The sequence below is a fragment of the Primulina huaijiensis genome, chromosome 18 (genome assembly GCF_012295235.1).
Source record: "Primulina huaijiensis isolate GDHJ02 chromosome 18, ASM1229523v2, whole genome shotgun sequence".
Classification (NCBI taxonomy): Eukaryota; Viridiplantae; Streptophyta; class Magnoliopsida; order Lamiales; family Gesneriaceae; genus Primulina; species Primulina huaijiensis.
Genome location: NC_133323.1, coordinates 1,131,389 through 1,159,126, shown reverse-complemented (window position 1 = coordinate 1,159,126; position 27,738 = coordinate 1,131,389). Strand labels below are relative to the sequence as shown.

The window sequence follows — 27,738 nt, the reverse complement described above, 5'->3', positions numbered from 1 at the left end:
CAACGAAAATGATTTTTTTATGTCTTATAGGATAGAACCGACATTGGATTTTTGTTGAACAATTTGTGTCAATCAAGAATTATTTTCAAGGACATCACAGTGAGTGAACCTTGCTATCTCTTAATTAAACTCAGGATTGAAATCTGACTTTTTATGTCATTTATGTAGAGTTAGATGGTGTAATGTAGATTTGGATTTTTTTGAGTAAAAGCATGTTTTCTCTTTTACACGTTGCTCCCTCTTTACAATTTCTCTTCCCTGCGAATCTCTTCAGTGAACAGTTGCTTACATTAGGCGGTATAAAATTGATTATCTCAGTGCCGGGTTTCCTTAATTTATGCATTTTCAGTAATATTATTTATGTTTCTTATAAAATATTTCCTTTTTTGTTACGTCTTACAGGAAATAATGTTTTCCTTCCTTCCGGCATTATTTAAGAACATACATTATTTAAATTTTCTGCGTTCAATTGGCCCTCAAATTCTCTTGATATTATTCAAAACGAAAGTTTGGAGTAATGTTAACTCTTCTCATCTTTTCCTTTTTTGACACTCTGCAAATTAAATTGTGATGTAATTACATTTTTTAAAATTTTAAAAGTTCTAAAATCCTTTGGTTTAAAATCTGAGGCTGCGGAATTGTACATTTAGAATCTGGGCCTGACGTAAAGTCGTCGCACAACATTAGTATATTTATTGTCCGTGATTTGTTTCCTCTTTAGGAAGAAAATGTTGGTCATACTCTGATACTTTCTACACCTTGGTCAGCATAATTTTTCTCATCAAACTGGTCCAAATCCTTAAATGCAAAAATTTATGCAATGAAGCCTTTTCATTCTCCTCGTTTCTGCAATGAAGCCACATTTTATTTCTTTAGACGGGTTGACAAACATTAAAAAACTCAGGCACTGAGATGAATCTGATTTAAGTTACCTCGTTTCCTTATAACAGTTCCTGCACACAGTTGGGGAGAATGAATAATGAAATGACTCGTCAGAAAGTTATTTTTTTCTTTTCTTGCAAATTTCATTGCGTTTCATCATTAATTCCAGAGTTTAGATATTGAAAGCTTTATTTGTGATGCTTCTCCGATTTGTTTCAACTGAAATGTGTCACATGATAAAAAGTGTTATTATTTATTCTCAATATGAATTTCATTAAATAGCCATGAATATCCTACCTAACTGCTGGTTGCTCTAGGATTTTGTGAGACAAGAGGCCTTACACATGCTTCGCAATGCTTTGGAAGGTTCTGGTGGGAGTGCTAATTCTGCAGCTTATACAGAGGCCTTTCGTGCTATTACACGGATAGGAGCTGTAGATAAATCTTTTAGTGTCAGAATAGCTGCTGCAAAATGCCTCAAGGCATTTGCAAATATTGGTGGACCGGGAATAGGACTTGGAGAACTTGAAAACTGTTTGTCTCTTTGTGTAAAGGTTCTGAAGTTATCTTGTTCTCTCTTCATTTATCTTTTTAGTATTGATTCTTTTTGTAGATAGGAAGCGATAAAGTCTATTTGTTGTAGGCCCTTGAGGATCCGGTGAAATCTGTAAGGGATGCTTTTGCCGAAGCTTTAGGAGCATTGCTGGCTCTTGGAATGAATCCTGATGCACAGGTATGAATCTTTGTTCTCAACTTGGTTCTATCTCGCACCTCTCTGATTTTTTATTATTCATATGTTAGGTGCAACCAAGAGGAAAAAGTCATGTCACTTTCAAGAAACTTGAAGGTGGCTTGCAGAAGCACTTATGCATTCCATTTATAAAAGGTATAGACACCTATAGATTTTCGAAAACTAGGTCTTGTTGACTAATTTGAATTTATTTGCAAAAGAACTGTACAGAACTATAGTTTGTGAGATTATATTTAATCTATCAGAAGTGTTAAAAAGTTTTCAGTTTTGTGAATTCTCCTACGAAGTCTAATAGTTCTGATGATGCTGAGCGCTGGGGGTGAACTTGTCAGGTTTTAGGTCTAGGTTATCTAGGAATGAAGGCAAGATGAGGTTGTGGTCCAACTGCGAGTCTGGGCTAGATTTTAAAGAATCGGTAAAAAACATGAGGATATTGTATGAACATTGAAATATATAGTCGGTAGCATGCATGTGCCTTCCATGCTTATTAGGGCGCTATGTATACATCTCTAGCAAATTAGCTTCCCGATATGCTTCCACTACCTTGGCAAATATGTGGTTATTTCTGCTCAAGGTTGCCTTTTGTTGGAATATCTAATATTTGAGGTGATGGTTGTGAATTTGCTGGTAGCCAACTTTCTTTTGGTACTAAGACAGTAGGAAACATGGTGGTCTTGGAAGAAAAGAACACTCAATAGTTTTTTAATCAGAAACAATATTTTATTGATTGATAAAATTAATTACAAAAAGCGAACCAGAGGTTCACATAAAACGACGTGAGATCCATAGTCAAAATAGATTAACATAATACTAGACCCCAATTCCGATACAAATATGAGACCGAGAACGATTTGAACTCTACATTTCTCAAATTCTAGCATGAAACCTTGAATTTAATTTTGTCACAACACTCCTAGGTCGAGTCTTCTTCATCTTATAAGATCCTCCTATTCCTCTCCATCCACACGGACCAACTCAAACAGTCAACCACCACATCTCAAAAATTTTTACCCCTCCCCAAAAGAACAATCAATGGTTTGATCATAATAACAAGTGCCTGCTTATTTTAATATGATCAAGGCTTATGTTTTTCATTTTTTTCTGTGCGGATCACTTATCCGCTTCTTGTAATTAATAGTTTTTAATTATTTAATATAATATTGTTTCCTATAAAAAAAGTGCCTGCTTATTTAAAATCCCGTTCTAATAAAAAAATTCATGTATTGGTCTTTTTGAATCTTCAAGTCTGGCAATATGTTAATATTATTTAGTGATTGCTTCTGTATTTACATTTCTTTATTTGCTGAAATCTAAATTTTATTTTCGCTTATATGTTTATGACCAATTGTAACTTGCAGTTAGCGGACCTCGTTCGAAGGACATACGAGTTGGCCTCTCCTTATCGTGGGTTTGCTTTTTACAGGTTGGTAGCTAGTGAGCTTAACTTGATTTACAAACCCTTTATTACAACATAAAAGATATATTAATTCGAGTCAGATACTTTTCGAATTGTGTGTGAAAATATGTGATCATTTTCATGTTAAATAAACTCCAAGTGTCAAGTGTCAAGTGTCGTTGTGTGATAGAGATTTAATTCCTTTTCAAATGGTTGTTACATATAGGATCAAATATTTCTCGTTTGATCAAAAATTATAATATGGATGGTCCATTTTAAACTTTGATTTAGCTATTATAAATAAACTAGGATCAATATACATATAGTTATTAAAAGCATTTGACCCTGTAGCGTATGAAATTACAAATTTAGTATAAAAAGTATAAATCCTCAAAATGATTTACTTTAGCTTCAAAAAAACTTCACATTCATCCGTTATAACCTATTTCGACAAACATATCTTAAAAAGTAGAAAAGAAAATAAATATTTTTTTTAAAAAAAAAACAAAATCAATTACAAATTTACAACAAACCATGTTTTTGTAATTTAAAAAATCTTGGTAACTTGAGTTTTTAACAAAGTCTATGATACAATTTTTATGTGTATATTTTTTTAATCTAAACTTTAAACCAAACAAACTTTTTCCGGTGTGATTGTTTTTAAAACCGATTCATACTGTGATAGATATTAACCATACCAAACTGTGGTTTGGTTTGGATTATCAGCTTGGGGTTTGGTTTAGTTTTTGCTCACTCCTAGATGTGATCGTTACAAATTTATTGGAATCTAAGCCATGTGGTGGTTTATGAGTCATGACAAAAAATTTCCAAAATAGCTGATTCTAACCAAGGAAGTGATCACAAAGGATGTTCAGAGTATGCTGTCTATATGTGATATCTGAAAACCATCTGATAGCAATGCCAACTTCTATTTCCCTTTTGTTTCAAGTGTACTGAAATCTACTGTAGATTACAAATGGGCGGCTGGCTATGTTGACATCTAAATACCATCAGAGAGCAATTTCAATTCCAACTTCTTACTATTTCTTCAAGTGTAATGAAATCTCCTCCAGGCAAAATATTGATAATCAAAGGGACCAAGGCTTTGATAACTGCCTCATTCTATATTTTTTAAGGTTTGGTGGAAATTATAATTCTGATTTAGTCAAACAAATAGTGATTGAAAACACATAAAACTAAATTATTATCATGTGAAAGCAATTGGGAAGCATATGTTGCATAGTGACGTGGGATAATGTGAAACTGAGCATCCATTAAAGTATTATAAACTCTTCATGTTGGATGATATCACATCTGCAGCTGTTTGAAATTTTGTCTGCAGGTTATTTGTTTGAAATATTTTCACCCAGACAGTGAACTGCAAGACTATGCTCTACAGGTTATGGATATGCTTCGCTCAGATACATCGACTGATGCTCAAGCACTGGTATCTTTATCAAATCTTTTTGTATACCAATTATATTTTCATATATGCAACTCAAACATAACCTTCTGTTAGTAACATCTACTTTATTTTCATCTTTGTTAACACAATCTTCTGTTAGTAACATCTAGTTTATTTTCATCTTTGTTGCCTTCAACATATTTGCATAACAATGTATTAAGTATTTGTTCTCACCGCCCAAGTTGGTATGTGCTATGTCGGCATGAGGTGGAGACATAAGACCACATTTGTATTCATTGCCATTCACGAGATGCCTTTGGCATAGAGCTCTGAAGGAAATAAGTCTGATTTGGGTATAGCTCCGAGGACAACGAAGGATTTATTTGTGGCTGATCTAGGGCGCGACCTTGGTAGGAGGGGGAGAGTGCATTGGATGGTGATGGTTCATTATATTTGCTGGTATGTTTGGCTAGAAAGGAACAAGAGAATTTTCGAAGATATAGTGAAATCGAGTGTAATGTGTTGGGAAAAGATCAAGTTGTGGGTTTCTTTGTGGATTAGGAGGCATGAAGAGTTATGCTATACTCTCGATTATAGGCTTATTTAGAGATTGGAAATTAATATATTGTTGATGTGTCTTGAGTTTTAGGGGCTTTGTGTGCGGATATCTTATCCTCTTTTTGTAATCATTACATGATTTATATATATAAAAGTATTTATATATAAAATATGATTTCGTTTCTTATAAAACAAAAGTATTTGTAATAGGATATGTATACTTACAATAGAAATAACAATAGAAATAGTCGAAGTGGCGGTAGAAAGATGAAAACATGGTTTAGTGTTATTATTTTCGGCACAGTAACAATAGATGTCCCAGATTGGCTCTTCTTAATGGTTCTCCTCTTGAAAAACTGCACGAGCACTGTGAAACTAGAAGATTTTTTTTCCATAAGGAACAATATTCTATTAATGATATGATAAGAGTTAGTTACAACAGTGGACCAGTTGTCCACTAGCAACATGAATTACATAATATCAAACCTGTATCAATGATACACATAAGTCCAATCTTTCGAAATATCTAAGATCGACACGTTCTTAAATTTATCATGAGTGTAGATCCACATAGCAACTTTTGTCTTTACTTTATCCCAACACTGATCTCTATTGTCCTTCTTATCTTAAAAAATTCTCCGATTTCTTTCTAGCCATACTGTCCAGCATATGCCTTGCACCACCACTTGCCAAAAAATCCTTCCCCTCGTACCTGTTAGTTGTCCTAGATCCATAGCGAATAAATCAGTCGTTGACTTAGGCACCACCCAAACCAATTCCAGTTCTTTCAAAGCTCTAGTCCACAAGCCGTTCGTGAATACACAATGAATTAGCATACGATCCTGCGTTTCCACTTCATTCCTACACAACACACACCAATTGGGACTCATAGCAATTGAGGGTCACTTTTTTTGCATCACCTTCGAGGTCGGTAGCTTACCCAGACTGTGAAACTAGAAGTTTGGTACAACTTAATAAAGCACCGTCTTGATTAACTTAGGAAAACATTAAGTTAAATTGTTAAAGCATTTTATTATAAACATACAACACCATAAAAAGTTAATTACTGGACACTAAAATATTGTTTGGGTGCAATGATCTCCTCTATTGGTTTAAGTTTTAATTGTTTGAATTCCAGTGATAGGATTCTAGCTATGAGCTGATAGAACTCTGGGTTGCTTTTTCGATAATTTCTTACCTCTATGTTATGGCATTTATTACTAAGATATCAAGTAGAAAATGCACAAAGGTGCTTCTCAAATGTGGAAAGTCCTAGTTACGTTTGATTTGATCCAAAATCAATTGATCTGAATGAACCATGGGATGATATGTTGGGATTGAGTGAACAATATTCCAGTTGTTTAGAATAGGAAGATTGAACACATGAGGGATATCATGGCTTGGATCATTCCCACTCACAAAGTGGTATTGTGTTGAGAGAAATTAAGACCGAATAAGTCTGTTGTCAATTTAGTAGTACTTGGATTCAAGTACATGATTATACAATTTAGTTGCCACAATAAAATAAATTGAATTACAAAATGAATATAAAGATTACGTTGTGGTGATAACAGTTATCAATAAACTTAGGAGTATAGGCGTAAGATGGTAAGTGTACGATGGAAAATATATTGCGATGAAGTTGGATGAGATATAAATTAAAACTTAAACTACGGTAAAAAAGGATGTCAAAGAAATCAATGATTTAGCACAAAACTATTAAATAAGATTCAAGTGATTTTAAATATTATTATTGGAATAATTTCATGCACAGTTTAAGGCAAGCGATTCATATAGAAGGTTTAAATTTATATAAGGTTGATAAATACCAAATGTTAAAGATATTGACTGGGAAAAAGTGGGAAATATATGGCAGTTTGTCTCATGGACTCTCTGGTCTTATGAAACATGTCCATAAAGAACAATTTTTACGTTCTTCATAGATTCACATAGGAATAAACTTCTATTTGGAAAAAAAGAGGCTACTTGTTAAAGCGCATAGAATTCGATCAGGTAGTGTGTGCCACAATTTATTTGAATTGTGCTCCATTTTCTTGCAAAGATAAGGCCAAAAAAACTAAGCGATTGAGAGTGAATATTATCGTGGTAGAATAGCCTGTATGAGATATTCTCGCAAAGTTTTGATAAATTTGAGGTTATTGATTCATGGAAACTAGGGATAATTTTAGATGGTTTAAATGTTAGTGCCTACCGATATTTTTCCCCATTCGATATGAACATGTAGGCAACTTTGTCTACTTGTTAACGTTTCAGAAACCTTACTTTTGTCAATCGCGAATTGCAGTCTACAGATTGAGTTGCATGTCTTGCTTAGCTCAAGCTTTGTTTGTTGTATCACAAATTTTAATTGGCATCTCTTTTTGGTGGATTATATTCTTATATCTCAATCCTGCAAACTCGTGATGATCAGGATCTTGATTTTTCTCTTGTTAATTTGAAGGCATGTGTACTGTATGTTCTGCGAATAGGTGTGACTGACCAAATGACTGAACCTACTCAGAGAGGCTTTTTGGTTTTTCTTGGCAAGCAGGTTTGTTATGTGAACCACACTATTGTATTATTTGTGGGATTCTTATAATGTTGGTCTCATACTTGGAGACTGACCATGTTATATTCTGCAGCTTCAGTCACCTGATTTCACACCTTCCATGCGAGTCGCCACTTTAAGAACTCTTTCTTATGTTTTAAAAACATTGGGAGAGGTGATGTGTTTTTTTGGCTTTTTTTTTTGTAGCTTCTCTATGATTGATTTTTTTTAATTAATCTTGCATACTGATTGTTTTGGGCACCACATCTTTGTCTACTCCCTTCTCTTGCAATGACTTTGTGCTCTCTATTTAGGTGGTGCACCTTTTTTTCCTTTACAGTTGACTTTGAGCAATTTCTTTAAATCAAACAATCTTAATATGCGTTTTTGACATAATGCTAATTATAATAGAGTTTTGCTAAGATAAATTCTTTAATATGTTGAACTGCAGGTTCCACTTGAGTTCAAGGAAGTTCTTGATGACACGGTTGTTGCAGCTCTTTCCCATTATTCCCCGCTGGTAAGCTTTTTTAGATGGTTATTTTTCTTTGGTCCTCGTTATACCTGTGCTTTTTACAGTTATGCGTCTTTATAGAGTACTACATGGCAATATGTTATTGCCCTTTCTGCCATTCACCACTAACAAGATTATGCTAACGTTATTTTCCTTGAGCTTCAAGTGTAATTTTGATTTTTATTCCTGAAAACTTACATTTTCAGTATCTTCTTATTATCACCGTTTCAGGTGACCAAAATGAATTGATCCTTTGCTCAAAAAAAATAAAATGAATTGATCCACAGTAGGTAAGAGACCAGAACAATAATTGGTTCTTAACTGGAGAGGTAATCAATGGATTATGTCCTTATGTAGAATTCCTTTCTTTTTAAACGCAGCATTGGAAGTGACAGGTTTGATCGATCTTTAGCTAGTTGGATATTGTATCAAACCTCCTTGAGTTTGTTTGTAGAAGCTTTTCAATCAACTAAAAAATCTTGGAACTGCCCTATTTGTTATAGTTAGCTTTTGCCCTTTACTACTGACTAAGATAATTCTTCACTGGTGTTTGTATTAGATTTACTTAATTTGGTTGTATGAGATGGAAATATGTTTTGCTGGTGTATTAAGCATTTGGAGTTTTGCTAACTCCATAAATTGAATAATTTGAATTCTGTGAGTAGCTGCACATCATGAGAGGTTGTGGATGAAATATTAGTACAGCCTCGATGCAGACAAGTTGTGGTTGAGCTGGAGCTGAATAACTTGAAACAAATGCATGTTGTGCTTATCTTTGATTATGGATGCAAATATGTGATAGGACTGAAGGTCTTAACTGCTGTTGGATTTTATTATGCTGGAATGCTATCAGTTGAAGGAATGGAGAGAATGACATTCTATTTTTACTTGTTCGTGTTTCCTCTGGGCTATAAACAACCTATGTATTTGCTCGTTGTACTGAACATCTTTTACTTTAATGGGTGCTCGTCGCATCTTTTGTTTATGTGATTCAATTATAATTTTGGTTCTATTTTCGACGCGACAATATCTTTCTTTTCACCCCCTTATCAGTGATTTTATTTTGGTTAGGAAGAAATTATTTTCTTTTTAACTTCGAAGTTTTACAAATAAAATTTATTATATATTTAAGTGCTCTGTAGTTACCATCTTAGGTGCTCTCTGTACTTTCTCTTGATGTATCTAGTTCTTCAATCACGAATTCATGACAAACAAAATTTTTTGTAGGTAAGAGTTGAAGCTGCCTTAACTCTTCGTGCTCTGGCTGAGGTTGATCCCTCCTGTGTTGGCGGCTTGATTTCTTATGCGATGACGATGCTTTGTGCAGCCAGAGAAAATGTTTCCTTTGAGAAGGTAAAATTTACCATCCCTGTGTTCACTATATGTTCTATGGCTTCTTGGAACATGCAACTTTCCTGCTGTCATTTTGGAATTCTCATCTGTTATTTTTGATAACGCAGTTCATTATTCCCGCACGCAACTCATTTAGAATTGATGTTCTAACTTTTGTAAGTGAACTTGAATCATAAAAGGAGATGCAGTACAAGCAGGTGCTATTAAAGATCGAGTGAGTAAATTTGATCCAAATAGGGAGTGAAATCACAATTGAAAATCAACACTAAAGGAGAAATAATATTATAGTTTTAACTGAGATGAATATAGTGTGTTCTCAAGGTTGCACTGATGAAACGAATTTGTTCTAGATTGCGGTCAAGTTCATGAGGTCGCTGAATAGAAACATGGCCCAGTGCTCTCAGTTGTGTTCATAAATACATGTTGGATGTCCTTTTACTTCATTTTTCACTTTTACTTCACCTCCTCACTTTGCCCTTTGTCTGGTGGATACTTTGAATTTGAATAGGTCCCGCATGCCCCATAACTTCTTGGAATCATAAATTTAATATTTTGGTACTCACGTTTGATATATTTGCTTATGTTATGATGGCACTGGAATAGAGAAGTTTTTTTTTTTTTTTTTTTTTAGAAAAAAATAATTTTATATAATAATAAGGTCATTTTACATTACAAGCGGATGAGTAATCCGCAAATGAAAACGTAAACAATTCACCATTAATCAGCACAATACAAACTTCCAGTCTCTAACAACATCTGATAAAGATAAATGACTGAATTCTCTGAGCTTTGTTGTCGATGCCGCAACCCTGAATTTAATAACATCCCATATTTCGTTGGCAGTGGCGTATAAGTCGTTGAAAATTTTATTATTCCTCTCGATCCATATTGACCAAAAAGTGAAATGAACGATAATATACCAGAATGTGCTACCTCTTTTCCCCGCTGCAATACATGGCTCAATAATAAACATATCTCGTGCCCTCTGCGGATGTACCCAATAACATCTAAGTTCTTGCATCACCATAGTCCATAATCCTCGCGAGAAGGGGCAGTGAATTAACAAATGATCCTGTGTCTCCTCATGGCTCCGACATAGCGTACACCAATGCGGACTTAAAGCACAACTAGGCCATCTTCGTTGCAACGAGTCCGATGTAGGAAATTTACCCAAAGCCACAGTCCACGAGAATATCTGAACCTTTTGGGGGATAGGTACTTTCCAAATATGATCATGACACATGAAGTAATTAAACGTTATACTTTGACGAGATGTGATACACGTATTAATCAAGCACTATAGTTGGTAATTTGGAGTGATCTACATGTTAAAAGCTTAAGATTAATATTGATGGCATTGAACTAAATTTTCTTCATTTTGGAATGACTGGACACTACTGCATGATTTTTTGACCACCTATCTGTTATTTACATAAGAAATATTTGCAATAAGCTATTGAAGAAAACATGAAATGTGGAATTACTTTGCCTTTGTTCTATTTTTTTGGGCTCAAACTACCATTTTCCCCAGTTTGGTGGGGTCTGGTAATTGTGTTGGTCATGATGATGTACACAATGACCTCCAATAATTTCCAGGCATCTAATTTCAAAGAGGAGCTTGAGTCTCTACATGGGCAAGCTGCAGTCTTGGCTTCGCTTGTGTCAATTTCTCGGAAGTTACATTTAGGATATCCAGCCAGGTTGAGTTCTTGGTTCTTCACATGTTTCTCCTCTCTTATGCTTTAATTACTACCATTGTGCACCAAGGTGCTTTAAGACAGTGTAATGAATGTGTTGGCGTACTTTGTTACATTGTAACTTGCTTCCTTCGTCGTGATGTCCACTTCTAGAGTTCATTGGCTCGTCTTTTCATCTGCTATGTGGAAGTTGTATAAGTCTTCTAAGATGATGTCAACTTGAAAAAAACGAGACGAATCCATTCATAAATAACCGTTTTGCCTTTTACATCTGTTACTTGTTGTGGTATGTGGTTGATGTAGATTGCCCAGTTCTGTACTTGATGTTTGCAAGAAGTTGCTGATGGAATCCAGCCGGAACCCTGCAGCAGCTGCTGTCGAAAAAGAGGCTGGATGGACAATTCTGTCTTCACTCCTGTCATCAATGTCAATGGAGGTCCATGCTTGCTGATCTACTTTTGTAGTTATAAGTGGAAATTCTGTCTCAAAGGTTGTAGTTTGATGGTTGCAGGAGCTTCAAGACCAGGTTTTTGATATCCTTTCCTTATGGGCTCCAACATTTAGTCGGAATCCAAAACAACACATAAATCAAGCCCAAGATCTCGCATCAGAAATATGGTGAGTTTAATGATGTATATTATTTCTTCATCTTTTACCTTGGGTATTCTCACCTCATGGTTTGAGATGCTTCAACATTGGATGTGTTGTGTTCCATGAGGAAGCCTTTGGTGTGTAGCATTCAAGCAATCACAGAACTAGGTTGGGGCCTGAATCATTTACTCGATCAGAGAAACAGAATGGTTGTACCTAATATTGTGTACCACTTAGGATGTAATAAAAATTTTATTCTCATATATTTTGTGCTATAACTACTGCAGTGACTATTGAGTTGAAGGTCCCGAACACTCTTGACTGATGTTTCTGGTCTTTGTATTTCTATAGTGGGGATGAATGGATAAAAAATATATGAAAACTATGTAATAATGATGGAAATTTATGCAAGACTCTTAGAATGAAAATCTGATTCGTGTATGAGGGCTGTGAGGTGGCTTTAGCACATTTTAATGGTAAACAATGGCCAGCAAGTAACTTTATCTAATACCAGCTATACGGCAGTGAACTCTTGTCATTCACAATCTTTACTTTAGAGAGAGTATATAGTAATATTCTAAAAATTGCGAAGCATGACGTAGCATTAAGGTTAAGATTCAAGTTTTACAAGTTTAAGAGATATAGTATAAGATTAAGTGTGAACTTTTTTAGTTTTTTACTATTATTTTACTTATATCAAGTCAATTAAAATATTAAAGTTCACATAAGCATACAAAATTTAAGAATAAATGAATAAATCGTAGAAATTATTTACTTTAAAAAGTAACTATTAAAGAATATTTCGATGGCTTTAATGGTTTTTTGTTTAAAAAAAATTATATTATCAAATATTTAAAATTTGGAAGTTATCTTTATCAACAAAATAATAAAAGTTAATTTAAAATTTTAAAAAAATTAAAAGTTAACTTATTTTTTTAGAAGATAACGCTTGATCATGTTTTTTGCGCTTAATTTGGTTAAACTTTGGTTGACCATTTTTCTCGTGTTTTGCCTTAATCGAAGCTTTCTCTTCATTCTTCGCACTTAATCCTCATATTTAGTCAAATAGTTTTGAGTTGTTTTTTGACTAGCATATTTCGAGCAGTATTTTAGTTCCATCTGGTACATTGGTCTTTGGTAACATAGAATGCTTCTGCATAACTTGATATCTTTAAACTCAAGATGTAGGTTTAATTTGCATATAACTTGGAATATGTATTTCTTTCAATGTCCCTCATCACAGCTTATATTTCTATTACGCTGCAGTCTTCTTTGTTCTGCAACTTTTTCATCTCTACCTCAATTGTTAATTTTTACTTGTAATATATCTTTTATCATATCAATTTTGGTTATAGAGTAACTTTTCCTCTACAGCATGTGGTCTGCTGCCATGGATGCGCTCACTTCATTTATAAAATGTTTTGTTGCTTCTGACGCCATAAACAGAAGAATTTTACTACAGCCAGTTCTTTTATATCTGAATCGGTACAATACTTCAGGAAAATTTTCATCTTTATTTTGGTATCCTATTAGCTACAATTTTCTTTGTCCCATCTAGGAACTTCTATTGACAATTTGATTTTTGGTTTGTATGGATTAGGGCATTGTCCTACATATCACAGGTAGTGGACAATGAAAGACCTGGCACTAAACCTTTATTGGGCTTGTTTATCATCCGGGTGTTGCTAACATATCAAGCCCTCTCAGATCCATCTTTATATAAAAGTGACCATGGTCATATCATTCAAATATGTACTACGCCCTTTAGGTAATTTCAATTGATTAATATCTATGCCCAGTTTCCCCTTTTTGCCTTGTCATGCTGGCATTTTGCTTCTTTTTATAAATTTTGTTTGCAGCACAGATTTGTTTGTTTCTTAAACTAATTTAATCTTATGTGGTTCTTATATCGGACCACGAAATAGGGAAGCTTCTAAATGCGAGGAAAGCTCCTGTTTGATGATGTTATTAGACAAGAGAGACGCATGGTTGGGCCCTTGGACTCCTGGAAGGTCTAATCTTCGCCCTCATACATTTTTTCTGAATTTATCTTTTGGACAGATGCTCCTACTCCATTCTAATCTCAGGATTCATACCATTTTTCTAAGACGTATGAAGTTTTTTTTCCAGCCCTCTTCATTATGTACTTGCCATTTATGCTTTCGCAGGGATTGGTTTGAAGACGAGCTACGTTCATTTCTAGGAGGAAAAGACGGCGTATTGACTTGTGTATGGGAGAATGAGCTTCCTAGTTTTCCTCAGGTAAAAGTGCATTGCCAATTCATTGAGGATCTAATTGCCGCCTAGGTTGATGACTCGTCAAATTTCATTTTTATTGACTCGCTGATGTGGTTACATGTACATGATCATGAAGCCTGAGACTATAAGCAAGATGTTGGTGAATCAGATGCTCCTCTGTTTCGGAACTATGTTTGCCTTTCAAGTAAGTTAAATTATTGAGAGTTTAATTTATTGTGACTTTTATGTTTGAATTCATATGTGCCAGTCTAGTTAGAAAGGGCTGATTGTTGTGTTTATTTTTTGGAATTCTCACAGGATAGTAACGGGATGCTCAAATTTATTGGCATGATGGATCAATGCTTGAAAGCTGGGAAAAAACAAATTTGGCACACAGCCAGTATTACCAATATATGTGTTGGGTTGCTAGCTGGGCTGAAGGTTATATAGCAATATGATAACCATTACAACCTTCAATTTTTTACATTATAACACTTCGTATGTGGACTATGCTTGTCTTCCAGACATTGCTTGCTCTACGTCCTGAACCCTTGGGAATGGAGATACTAAGTGCAGCTCAGGCTATTTTTCAGGTTATGCTGCTTCTTTTAGTGTAAAATTTTCAGATATTTGATCCCTCTTTTTTTCATGGAGATTAACCCAATAATCATGACAGAGTATTCTAGCTGAAGGTGATATTTGTGCATCACAACGTAGAGCGTCAGCAGAAGGGCTTGGCTTGTTAGCAAGGCTAGGAAATGATATATTCACTGCCAGATTGGTCAGTTAAATTTGATTGGTTCGCATGTGTAGTAGTTTCACATAGTAATGTGGTTGTTGATTCCTTTTTCATCTTTTTCCGGATTGTACTTCTAATTCTTGTAAAGATGTTATATTTAGTTTTTTTGGCAAGTATTATGGAGACTCTACAATAGTTTATCAATGCCCAAGTCATAATGTCAAATTTGTATCTCAGTTATTAGATGGTATTTCTTTACTACCCTTTTTTAAGTTTCATTTGAGAATTTATTCACCTTTAGTGGTTGTCTGTACAGTTGGATCTGATTTAATGTCTATTTGGTAGCTGCTGATTTGATGCTTATGCAGTAGTAGCTCCACATACAATCTGGACTAGATTTTAAAGTTCATTCTTGCCTCCTGAATCTGCCGTTTCCTTACAGACCTCTCTTTCTTCTATTACTTTTTATAGATGCAATCTGGACATTCCAAATTTATTGTTTTACCATGTCTCTTCTTACTCATTGCCACTCCTGATATTTGCTTTTAGCCTTCCCCTTACTCTTTTCTGCCATGGTCTTTCATATTTCTCATGGAGCATCTATATCATGATTTTTACTAGATTTTGTGAACAGACGAAACTACTTCTTGGTGATGTAACCAGCGTTGAAGATTCCAACTATACTGGATCAATTTCTCTAGCTCTTGGCTGCATTCATCGCAGGTAACTATGAAAATCTTGATGAAGATATACCCGTATTTGCTTGTGTGAACAGGGTCTGTGCCTCTTACCGACTTACCCTGAAGTAGTTAGAGATTTAGAAAGTCTAAAAGTTCCTTGGTTTTTGCCTAAGCTGGCCTTGCTTCCGGGCCCAGAAGAATGGATTACCACAAGACACACTTATATCATACCTTGGGTTAAAACCTAACCTGGTTCTCAAGTCCTTATCATTGAATGTCCAGTTTACTTCAATAGCATCTGCACAAATATTATGAAACTCAAACATCAAGGTGCTCACATTCGTTGTAAATATATGGGTCAAATTATTGACAAAGTTGCTTTTGATTTCAAACTTAGAAGTTAACATATTAAATTTGCCTAGTCAAGGAATTAGAAACAGTGAAACAGAGGGGTTGCTGTAAACAATAGTTGACCTGTTCAACTTTAATTTAGACGTCCTGCCATATCCTTAACCAAGGTATATGTCATTTTCTTCGGAATTGTAATTGGTAAGTGATATTGGCCAATGTGTATCTCTTGTTTGTTCTGCTTTAGCAACTTCTGTAATAAATAGTCTTCTACTCAGTTAAAAATAATAGATAATATCCTTTTATCATTATTGTTTGCAGTGCAGGAGGCATGGCCTTGTCGAGTTTAGTCCCAACCACCGTGAATGTTGTCTCTTCACTTGCCAAAAGTCCAGTATCTAGTCTACAGATATGGTCCTTGCATGCGCTTATTTTGACCATTGAAGCTGCTGGTTTGTCTTACGTAACACACGTACAGGTATAAATGAGCATGGAGACCTTCCTTCTTATACATATTTTTTAGTTTGTATTTTTTATATTTATACTGCTGTAATTTGACCAAAAACAAGAAATTATTCAAATAGATTATGAAATCTCCTAATGATTGAATCAAAAGTGGACTTAATTTTTAAATGTTTCATTCTTGGGACAAACAGTTTGCAGCTTCCTTCAGGTTCAAACTCATTTTCTCAAGGTGTTAAGTAATCCATTCAAACTGGAATGATACATTCGACCAATGGATGCAAGTTTTATTACTGAAAGTGATTTTTCCATATAAATATCTTCAACACAGTAAATATTTTTACTTCAGGCATATTGTATGACTGACCTGAATAAAGCATTCCATATAGGTTTTGAAATTTGGTGGTTTTTGATTGGGCAGTTGGTGTCAACTGTGTAAGCTTTTAAATGGGATATAAGCAAGCCAAATCCACTATTGTTTTTAATGAATATCGTAAATATTGGCATTTGATAAACGGTGTTTGCTTCTCATACCTTTCATGATTTTTTCATTGATTTAGTAAATATATAAGGAATGGGCATATGAATGCAGTCTCTTCTTGATAGTGTCGTATTTACTTCTGGTGTGATGTTCTATGTTCTTGAGCTACTGTTGTGTACATAGTGTTCTGCTTTGGAATCCTACACTTGGAACTGTTAAGCAAGACTGCTGATTTTGTGTTGAAGCTATCTTTAGGATGCGAAACAATTGGGTTGGAATTTGAGTCACATTCATCAGATTTTTATATTTGTGTTTTATTATTGCAGACAACACTTGGCCTTGCTATGGAGATCCTCCTGTCAGAGGAGAGTGGTTTAGTTGACCTGCAGCAAGCTGTGGGCTGCCTCATAAATGCTATTGTTGCTGTTATAGGTCCTGAACTTTCCCCCGATAGCATTTTCTTCTCGCGCTGTAAGGTTCGTTTTTTCATATTCCTAAGATGTGAATTTTGACTTTTGAGTGATTACTTTGAAAATTATTGACTGCCTTTTTGGTATATTCTCTATACCTTTTAAGATATGTATTTATTCTATTCAGACATGTCCTTCCACTTTGTCTATTGGATTACTAAGTTTCACCTAAATGATGTTTTTTGCATAGTCGGCCATTGCAGAGATCAGCTCCTGCCAAGAAACGGCAACACTCCTCGAGTATGTCTACATAGCTATTTATTTACTATCGTGTTTGTTTTTAAAAAGAAAATGATTTAATCTACTTTATAGTTTATTGGCAGTGGATCTGAACATTATGGCTTTTCTGTGTCATGTTGTCGTTTAAGCTGTCATTTGGAGTTGATTGAGCTGTGAACTATCTGTGCTGAATCTTAACTGACCAGTTGATTATTTCCATCTTTTCTTATCATCTGGACAGGAGTGTACGTTTTACACAACAGCTTGTTCTTTTTGCACCACAGGCAGTTTCTGTGCATTGCCATGTGCAAACTCTCCTCCCAACTCTGATCTCTCGACAAGTAATAATCATTTATTGCTCCTTCAAAGGGTTTGATTGATTCATATACTGCTTCTAAAAGACTTTGTCATCGTGGCAGCCAACTCTTAGACATCTAGCTTTGTCCACTCTACGACACCTCATTGAAAAAGACCCGGTTAGTAGCAGATACTATTTTTTATGACCATCTTTGTTACGTTTTTTATTGAAGCAGTGGAAAGATGCACACTTCTCCCCCTTGCTTTTTCGAAACTTCATTCTTGTAGTATCATTGAAACGATTTTGAAAGGACATTAACAAAATAGCATATCTACAAACTCATAGCTACCAAATTTTGCGAATTAATTATATGGATACACTTACTTGGCCCACAAAAGCTGTATGTTGAAATAAAGAATATATGATGTGAGGCTTAAATGATGTTTTCCAAGGTTTGAATACAATTTAGTAGCATATGCTGATGACCATGTTACAGATTTCCATCATCGATGAACAAATAGAAGAAACCTTGTTTCACATGCTGGATGAGGAGACTAATACAGAGTAAGTTTTATCAAGCATCATGTATAATATTGGTTAATATTTGGTTCACATTATTGGGCACTGAAGCGTTCATTTTTTCATGTCTTTGGCTATCGTTCCTTATATAGAAATGAGGTTATAATGTTTTTCCTTTGTATAGTTTCCTGAATATCTTTGATGATTTATTTGGCTTTATCAAGGCACCTCTATCCTTACATTGTTTTTTGTTGTTGTTGAGGATGGGATGCTTCTTCTGATATATGGATTGGAATCCCTTGATGCCTATTCAATGAAACATTTATTTAAGAAAGTAAATTGAAATTGCTGAGCACTGAATAAGAACAGACGAACAGTGTCCATTTTACTCTTGTAATTGGAATGTGATTATGAACTTTTTTCTTGGCCCAATTGAAACTATAGCCACCCAGAGATATGTACCTAGGCTTTCTGAGTTTTATGGTTCTGTTTAATTGTCACACTACGTCACTATCATAATTTAGAAAAATTTCTCACTATTACATTTTCACAGGATTGGACAGTTAGCGCGCACCACTATTATGAGACTGCTTTATGCTTCATGCCCTTCAAGATCATCCCAGTGGCTGTCGATATGCCGCAACATGGTTAGTTTCACCTGCTCGAATACTGATATTGCAATACGTTTGTGCGATAGCAAATGGATGCCTGACACAACCTACTAGATAAAAATCTTTAAAAATATGTGATGAAACAATATTTTTATCAAATTCATTTAGATTCTTTCTACATCATCGAGACGTAATGCAACAAGCACTAGCAACAATTTGGTGAATTCTTCGATTGTGCTGGATGGTGAGAAAAGCTTGAATTTTGGCGAAGATGATGAGAACATGGTCTCTAGCTCCAAAAATTCGCCAATTCCAAGTTACGGTGTGGAATACACCAGTCTTAACTTTAATAGAGATAAGCACCTCAGATATCGAACAAGAGTTTTTGCTGCTGAGTATGTGACCCAGCCTTTTATATAATTGATTAAGCTAATTTCTTTCATCTTAGTCACTGAATGTTGTTTCACTTTGCTGATTTTTCTTGCTTCAAGTCGATCAAAGGTTGGCATGATTAGGTAGTGATAGCATTGAAAATATACTGTCATGTGTTAGCCTTTTGACATTTCCTGACTGATTTGTTTCTAGTGTTTTCTAATGTCAGCAAAAAACTTATTTAGATTCATGATTCCTCTTCCCTGAACCGAGTCCCATTAGTATATTTGAAAGAATGGGATGTCCATACTCTGAATTTGAAACTGTAAATGAAGTCAAGAGGATTAGTTGCTGCATTCTCTGATTCACTGTTATTATGCTCCGAGAATGAAGAAAATTATGACCATTAGATTTAGCATTTCAAACCATTGAACAAATATATTGCAGTGAAAGTGCAATGTTCCTTATCATTTGGGCTCAGTAGAATTTGATTTTGAAATTATTTCCTAATTCCATTGGATCAAACCTGGGGGAGTGGATGTATTATCTCCTTGATTTTAGTCAGTAATTCACCTGTGACAAATAGTGTTCCAATTTTTAGGTTTTTGAAGAAACCGAAGATCCTAAGTGCATGGATTGTATTAGGTTTTGTACTCGGTAGAATTCTAAGTGTTATTTTATAAAGTATTTAATAAACATAAACAACAAAGATTGCAACATGGTGATACAAAAGTTTGGACACTTTACCCTGCGGCTGCTGTCTATGCATTTTGACGATTTTACATTGTTGATGGTGTTACATTGTATGACTGATAAATCATGATTAGAGTTTTCTACTCATTTTGTACACAGCAGCCTTTTATTCTTTGTGAAATGTAACGTCCTTTGACTGATATACCATCACTTCAACATGCTTGGAATTAGGTGCCTGAAACATCTTCCGCATGCAGTTGGTGAAAATCCTGCTCACTTTGACCTGTTATTGGCAAGACAGCAAACTGCTAAAGGACTTCTTTCCAGAGACTGGCTGGTTCTTCAATTGCAAGAGCTCATTTCTCTTGCTTACCAGGTGATGGATGTAAAACCATTGCATAACTGTGCTTAAAATTTCTGGATATTAAATGGCTTAGATTGTTGATATTCACCGCATCAATTTTTACAGATAAGCACCATTCAGTTTGAAAAAATGCAGCCAATTGGTGTGTCACTTCTATGCACAGTCATGGACAAGGTTATTCTTTAGAAGCCTCTATCATTTCTGGGACTTTCTGATATGAGATGGTTAATTAAAACTAGGCACATTACACTTCTTGTTGCATTTTATGTTTCTTACCTCTATATGCACATTATTCATTTTACTATGCAAGATTTTTTAAGCTTTTAATGTTTGAATCTTCGAGGAGACTGATTTAGTTGGAGAAAAAAACTGGCTTTATTTTGACTAAAAAGTGTGGATATTTATTAATGTTACAATTATTTGCACCCTGTAACTCTGGGCACGATATTTATGCTTCTTCACTTAATTGCATAGTTGGCTGTGTAATGGGAGTTTGGCAACCCAGTGGCACCAGTTATTTTGATATTCCGCTGCTAAATGTCTCCAAATGGAGGCCAAATGGTTGCACACTTGTTTCTGATATGAATGTCATCCAAATGCTTCTCAAAATCTAGTAAATGATACATTGCTTGTTTGCAAGTTTAAATTCCCGATGTCTTGGTTGGCATTCTCCCCCTTTCTGCTTAAATCTCATACTCCTATTTTCATTACTAAGGGTAATTTTAAGTAAATTTAAAACAACTTTGACCAAGTTCATACCCCTTTTAATTTTATTCATGCTCCTATTTTCATTGTTAATGATGGCTCTTTCTAAATTCAGAATTATATCATCCAAGTTTATGCTGCATTTCAACAATTAATTTCATGAAATTAATTTGTTTTTGTGGGTTATTAGTTTGCAGCATCTCTGGACCCTGATCTTCCAGACCACGTCCTTCTGGAACAATATCAGGTTTAACTTTTCTTTTCCATGCAAAATTTTCCCCATAAATCTCAATTTTGTAATTATGACAGTCTTCCCAGATATTTTTTGTTTGAGTCACTGTGGTTATTCCACAGCACAATATACATCTTTGTTAGTGGTTGACTGATTAAAATCGAATCACCCAGGCCCAATTGGTATCTGCAGTCCGAAGTGCATTGGACTCATTGTCGGGCCCAATCCTACTTGAAGCCGGGCTTCAGCTAGCAACGAAGGTGTAAATGCAGCAATACTTTTTCTTTTGTTTACTGAAGTGAATTCACATTTATTGATTTACATGCTGTGGCGTGTAATGTTCAGATGCTTACAAGTGGGATTATTAGTCGAGATCAAGTTGCCGTCAAGAGAATATTTTCATTGATTGCACGTCCTTTGGATGACTTTAATGGCCTTTACTATCCCTCCTATGCCGAATGGGTCTCATGCAAGGTATACTTGTATAAATCTTGATAGCTCTGTCTTTGTGAGAGTTGACTATTAAAATATCCCTGGCCTCGTGCCACTGATTTTGCATCAACTTTGAAGCAAATCTTTAATGATTAAACGTGAAGGTGCCTCTGCTAAATGCTCATTTTTTTTTTCTTTTTCAATAAATTTCAGATCAAAATAAGGCTGCTGACGGTTCACGCATCTCTCAAATGCTATATGTTTGCTTTCTTAAGGAAACAAGGTGATGAAATTCCCGATGAATATCTAGCACTACTTCCATTATTTTCAAAGAGTTCTAGCATTCTAGGGACATATTGGCTCTCTCTCTTGAAGGACTACTGCTTTGTTCGCTTCCATCTACATTTGGAAAAAGTAAGCTTGGTATTTGGAGACTTTCCTTCTTTCCTTATCCGGCCTGCTTCACTGGAAGAAAAGTCTGCAGAAAAAAAAAAGAAAAAAAAATTTATAATCCTTGTTATTGAATTTTCTGTCCTTGTTTCTGTGACAACAGTGGAAACCATTCCTTGATGGGATTCAAACACCAGTTGTTTCAAATGAGTTACAACCATGCTTAGAAGAAGCATGGCCAGTGATTCTTCACGCACTGGTGTTGGATGCAGTACCTGCGAATTCAAATGTGAATCGATCTGCAGCAAGTGAAAAATCAAAGGATATTCCAATTTCCAGATACAGCATGGTTGAGCTGAGAAAAGATGAATTTGATTTTCTGTGGGGTTTTTTACTTATGATTTTATTTCAGGAGCAAGATGTTACCCTTAATCAATATATAATACCAGTATATTGCGTCACATCCAAGTTCAAAAATGACATCCCAGTTGATGGTTCCAATTCTCAACGCTCGAAACTATATGACATATTCTTCCCCGTTTTTCAATTCATGATCACCGAAAGATTTTTCGCAGCGGGATTTCTCTCCATGGATGCTTGTAAAGAATTATTAGAGGTATGCATAGATGCCAGATTTCTATTTTACACCAGCTGACATTTAAATCTACAATGTGCTATAGCTATATTATGAATATGGGATCGAGCGATTTACCGATAATTATAACTTGGATAACGGTATAACTCAAATATTTTATATTGTGGAGCAGCCCAAGCGCCATGTTGAAACCGCTCTCCTAGATGGAGCAGTTGTCGCTCCATATTTCCTTCTCAATAATTATATCAACTTGCAACTAAAAGGAATCGAGTATGTGACACTCTAATACCAACAATAATATTGAACATTTTCCGCTTTATCAAAAGATAAAAAAAAGGAAAAAGTTAAGTCTTTTAATATGTGTTGTAGTCTAAGCTGAAAAGTTAAGTCCTTTTAAACCGTACTATAGTCCAAGTGTCATGTTTCAAACACTTTGTTAACAGGGACAATTAACGATTCCCAACAATGTCCCTCTTAATAATTACACTATCTCGCAAGTTATGAGAATCGGACATGTAGATCTTGTCTGTAATACATATTGTAGAATCGATTGCTTACCATTTTAAAATGATAATGGTACAACTTAAATATTTTAAATCGTATATTATGTTATGATTGCTTTCCTAGCAGGGACAAATGTTGTTACCCAACAATCACCTTCCTAATAATTGCACCAACTTGAGAATGAAATGCGTGACTTTGACTATAATACCAATCAATCTTGTGCTTGCCCTTCATTAAAAAAATTGTAGTTATGGATAATTGTACAACTAACCTTGTAACAACCCAAACGCCAAGATTTGATCGTGCTGAGCAAGTGCAATTTATTGGCCCCAAACATTAGGTATTCCCAATTGAATAAGAATTCTCTCTTGTTTAGATTTTTGCCATTACTGTCAGGTGGGCTAGTGTACATATGTTCAAAAACAATTGCATCCTTGGTTGTTTCTAGTTTTTGCATTCAGGGGTTCGCAGTCTTATTTTCGGATAGAGAGAACAATTGCATGTTGCAACCAATGCCGAGTTTATCTTAGAAAGGCTTATTTCTACTTTTTAATATTTTCTACGCAGATTGTTGCATATTGTTATACATATAAAGAGTTCCACGCCTTTGTCTGATTTTGGTTCATTTTCTGCACCTTTTGATTTATGCAGAGTTTCTGCATCACAAAAACAGAAACATAGCCCATAGGGTGGACTGTTTTCTGTTATATTAGAACCTGGTTATTTTGTCGCTTCTTATATTCTCTTGGAAGGCTTCCCTGTCAAAACCTTTATTCATCTGTAAGTGTGATATGGATGCAGGTCTTTTTGTACTTAATTTTCAGGGAAGATGCATGGGATAGTCTTGGATTCTCTATCTTTCTACAGGTGATGATTGGATTTTGTTTGTTTTAATATTTATTATTTTGGTCAATTAACCCAGCTCACATGAAAGATGCATACTACTCCTAAAAAATGAACACAGAATATAAATTTTACCATTTATGAGTCAATGTCAACAAAGTGGGGAGAATACCTGTTATATTGTTATTTGAGCACAATCTCAAGTAGGCTCATCTTTTCTTGCCATTAGGGAGAAGCTAGTGCCTGATTCTCATGCCTTGAGCTTGAGTATGTAGAATTTTATGTATGTGGTCGCAAGTGCTTATGCACATTAGTCAATCTCTTTTTCCTTCAAATTGAAACTTTTCTAGAATGTTTAACAGCTTATTGTGAGAACAAACACGAGGTAGGTGGATACTTTAGAACATGTTATTGTTGCAGTGGTGGGACTTTTGGTAGGCTCCTTCTGATTTTAATCCCTCGTTTCTTTGACTGGCCTTAGCAGGTCATTCAGAAATGCCCGAAAGATTTTCTTGAAGAAGAGAACTTTGCATATTTGACATCAGAACTCTGTTTGACTTCTTTGTTCAAGATTTTACTTAGGTACCTGAATCTTTTATTTCTTTTCCTGGAGATGCTATATAGGAATCGATGCTATATAGAAGATTCAATGGCTGATAAAAAATCTGATTTTACTTTAATTTCAGTAATGATACTAATTCCTGTTATTCATCAAGCTGGGAGACCATTATTTCTGTCCCGCTTATCACAGCTTCCACACTATTGGAACGCGCTGAACCTCAGGTATGTTAAATCATTTATGCTGGTTCATGAAAAGTACCTCGTAGGCAGTCTTTGAGTAAATATTTTGTGTTGAGTAGTTAGAATTTGATAGGCTCAATTTTGAACTAGGAACCTATATTATCGGTATGATAGTATATTTTCCAGATTTAGTGGGATTTGATTTTACTTTTTTGATCAATATAAAGTGTATTAATTCATTATTTTAATGAATAAGAAATAATAGAATTATTTCGCTTTATATTGTCTGTCATATTGTTCTATATGGTATCTGAGCATCTAGGTTAAAATCGGCCATAAATTTCAAAGCAGCCATGGTCGGCGCTGGTTCTAGTAGTGAAGGCGCTGTGACGGTGGAACTCAATCGCATGTCACGCCCCCAGATTCTTCCCTTCAAATAATGATTCACAAACTGAATGAGAAGAATTACTTGGAGTGGGCACAATCAGTCCGGCTTGTTATCGATGGAAAAGGAAAGCTAGATTTCGTGAACGGCGAAGTGAAAGTCCTGGGTTTGACTGATCCGAGATACAAGCAGTGGCGTTCCGAGAATTCATTGATCACGACATGGTTGATCAACTCGATGGAGCCAGCAATCGGTAAACCATTCATGTACTTACCCACGACTCGGGAGGTTTGGGAGTCTGTCCGAGAAAACTACTCCGATTCTGAAAACTAATCTCAACTGTACGAGCTAAATATTTGGGTGTGACAGATGCAACAAGTAACAAAGATGTCACAACTTACTATAACAAGTTGATAGTTCTATGGCAGGAATTGGACCTCCTCGATGCAGATGAGTGGGAGAGTAGCAAGGACTGTACCCCTACAAGGCAAAACTAGACCGACATAGGATGTTTGTCTTTCTTGTGGGATTAAACAAGGATCTGGATGAGGTTCAAGGATGTGTACTTGGGCGAAAACCTCTGACTAGCCTTCGGGAGGTGTTTTTCGAGTTCCGGCGTGAAGAAACTCGACGCCAAGTCATGCTGGAACTTTCTGAACACACCATAGAGTCTGAAGATTCAGCCCTTGTGAGTCGAGATACGTGTTCTGATGGGAGACCATTTTGCGAGAAGTGCAAAAAGACACGGCACACTATAGAAACATGCTGGAGAATACATGGGAAACCAGCCCATCTTAAGAAAAAAATTTGGCACCAACAGATCAAATATCGATGGTCGAGCTTTTCAAGCAGGTGGTGAAGATTCTGGAGTGCCCTCACCCTCCTCAGCTTCCCTTCACAAAGGATCAGTTAGAGCAACTATTCCAATTGTTTGATTCTAGACGTGATAAATCCAAGCCCTCATGTTCCTTGGCCCAGACAGGTATTTATCCTTGTGCAAATATGGCAAATTCGATCACTAACAGTGTCTGGATTCTAAATTCCGGAGTAACAGATCATATGACAGGTTCATTGCAATAAGTTAATTTAATTTGATGAAAGGGAAGAAAATTGCCCGAACCTTTGCTTTTTTATTTGAGTTTAAGTCTGACAAGAATAACAGATCATATGATAGGTTCATTGCAATTGTTCTCCTCATATATTCCGTGTGCAGGAAACCAAAAAGTTAAAATCGCTGATGGCTCTGCTGCAGGGAAAGGAACTGTTGTTATTTCCCCTTCTTTAACTCTTACGAATGTGTTACACATTATCGTATAATCTCTTGTCCATCAGCAAACTCACCATTAATCTAAGGTGTCGAGTCATATTTTTGTCCTCTCATTGTGAATTTCAGGATTTGGCCTCGGGGACGATGATTGGCAATGCTAAACAATATGGTGGACTTTAATTTCTTACTGCCGAATCCTTCCTTGGCAGACGTGATCCAGACAAGTGTCTCAATTTTGTTTCCTATTCAAGTGTTGATGATATTTTATTATGGCATGGTCGGTTAGGTCATCCGAACTTTATTTATTTGAAAAAAGTGTTTCCCAAGTTGTTTATCAATAAAAATCTTTTTACTTTGCATTGTGAATATTGTGAGTTACGCAAACAAAATCATCGGGCTTCTTTTTCATCTCAACCTTTTAAAAAGTCCACGCCATTTACAATGATTCACAATGACGTCTGGGGCTCATGCAAAGTAAAAACCATTACTGATAAACGGTAGTTTGTGTCTTTCATTGATGATCATTCAAGTCTGACTTGGGTTTTTCTTTTGAAAGATAAATCTGATGCATGGGTCACATTTCAAAAAAATTCCAAATGATTCAAATTCAATTCCACACTAGGATAAAAAAATTTTGGAATGATAATGGGCGGGAATATTTTAACAATATACTTGGCAAGGTTTTTCAAGAGCAAGGGATCATTCACCAAAGCTCTTGTCCCCATACACCTCAACAAAATGGTGTGGCTGAACGAAAAAACAGACATCTTCTTGAAGTTACTTGAGCAAATAGTTTTGAAACTAAAGTGCCTAATTTATCTTTGGGGAGAAGCAGTTCTAAAAGCCACCTATTTGATAAATAGACCACCATCTAAGATTTTGAATTTTCAATCCCTTGTGAATATTTTCCAAAAACATTTCCCCAATACACGCCTTTTGACTAAAATCCCTCTGAAAATATTTGGCAGTCTAGCATTTGTTCATAACTTTGATCATAATATCTCGAAACTGGAGCCAAAGACACGAAAATGTATCTTTGTTGGGTATCCTGCAAACCAACGGGGTACAAATGTTTTGACCCTGTTATCAAATTTTTTTTTATCTTCATGGATGTAACATTCGTTGAAGTCAAGTCCTTCTACACGCCTCATCTTCAGTGGAATCTAGAGATAGTGAAGATGACCACTTAACCGAGTCTGATTTTAATGTAGAACTAGGAAACTATGAAATTTCAAATTTTAATCAATCTGACATAACAATGGAGACATGTGAGAAACAGTTTAAATGATTAATTTATACAAGGAAGAAGGGTGCAAGAAAGGGGGAGACCCTATCATTCAACAATCCCATGAGTCAACTCGTGGACTAGATCTTGAAACTTAGAATGATACCTCGACCACTCTTGAAAACAACATTGATCTTCCCATTGCCCTGAGAAAAGATACTCGATTATGC

General features: G+C 35.4%; 1 protein-coding gene and 1 long non-coding RNA gene across 3 annotated transcripts in view; both read left to right on the top strand.

Annotated features, from left to right (window-relative positions):
- Nucleotides 1-1,182: 1,182 nt before the first annotated feature.
- LOC140964357 (protein SWEETIE) overlaps nt 1,183-27,738 on the top strand; it is a 32,383-nt gene continuing 5,827 nt past the window's right edge. Inside the window, exons 1-39 of one of the 2 annotated variants that reach the window (XM_073424057.1) lie at nt 1,183-1,436; nt 1,526-1,615; nt 1,684-1,768; nt 2,992-3,056; nt 4,372-4,476; nt 7,454-7,543; nt 7,635-7,715; nt 7,992-8,060; nt 9,282-9,407; nt 11,004-11,107; nt 11,408-11,540; nt 11,616-11,722; nt 13,070-13,180; nt 13,296-13,463; nt 13,621-13,707; nt 13,864-13,957; nt 14,070-14,138; nt 14,252-14,374; nt 14,458-14,526; nt 14,610-14,714; nt 15,307-15,395; nt 16,022-16,178; nt 16,970-17,119; nt 17,304-17,353; nt 17,574-17,673; nt 17,752-17,808; nt 18,127-18,194; nt 18,703-18,796; nt 18,929-19,155; nt 20,057-20,201; nt 20,295-20,363; nt 21,085-21,141; nt 21,300-21,386; nt 21,472-21,600; nt 21,772-21,972; nt 22,112-22,564; nt 23,849-23,914; nt 24,375-24,472; nt 24,607-24,673. In XM_073424057.1, the coding sequence (XP_073280158.1) occupies nt 1,227-1,436; nt 1,526-1,615; nt 1,684-1,768; nt 2,992-3,056; nt 4,372-4,476; nt 7,454-7,543; nt 7,635-7,715; nt 7,992-8,060; nt 9,282-9,407; nt 11,004-11,107; nt 11,408-11,540; nt 11,616-11,722; nt 13,070-13,180; nt 13,296-13,463; nt 13,621-13,707; nt 13,864-13,957; nt 14,070-14,138; nt 14,252-14,374; nt 14,458-14,526; nt 14,610-14,714; nt 15,307-15,395; nt 16,022-16,178; nt 16,970-17,119; nt 17,304-17,353; nt 17,574-17,673; nt 17,752-17,808; nt 18,127-18,194; nt 18,703-18,796; nt 18,929-19,155; nt 20,057-20,201; nt 20,295-20,363; nt 21,085-21,141; nt 21,300-21,386; nt 21,472-21,600; nt 21,772-21,972; nt 22,112-22,564; nt 23,849-23,914; nt 24,375-24,472; nt 24,607-24,673 (4,455 nt within the window). In that variant the 5' untranslated portion in view covers nt 1,183-1,226. Of the gene's footprint in view, nt 1,437-1,525; nt 1,616-1,683; nt 1,769-2,991; nt 3,057-4,371; nt 4,477-7,453; nt 7,544-7,634; nt 7,716-7,991; nt 8,061-9,281; nt 9,408-11,003; nt 11,108-11,407; nt 11,541-11,615; nt 11,723-13,069; nt 13,181-13,295; nt 13,464-13,620; nt 13,708-13,863; nt 13,958-14,069; nt 14,139-14,251; nt 14,375-14,457; nt 14,527-14,609; nt 14,715-15,306; nt 15,396-16,021; nt 16,179-16,969; nt 17,120-17,303; nt 17,354-17,573; nt 17,674-17,751; nt 17,809-18,126; nt 18,195-18,702; nt 18,797-18,928; nt 19,156-20,056; nt 20,202-20,294; nt 20,364-21,084; nt 21,142-21,299; nt 21,387-21,471; nt 21,601-21,771; nt 21,973-22,111; nt 22,565-23,848; nt 23,915-24,374; nt 24,473-24,576; nt 24,674-27,738 lie in introns of both variants that reach the window. The other variant, XM_073424056.1, reaches the window with a different exon arrangement.
- On the top strand, nt 24,684-27,599 carry LOC140964358 (uncharacterized). The gene is made up of 2 exons (XR_012172878.1): nt 24,684-26,082; nt 26,191-27,599. It is a non-coding gene; the product is annotated as an uncharacterized lncRNA (long non-coding RNA).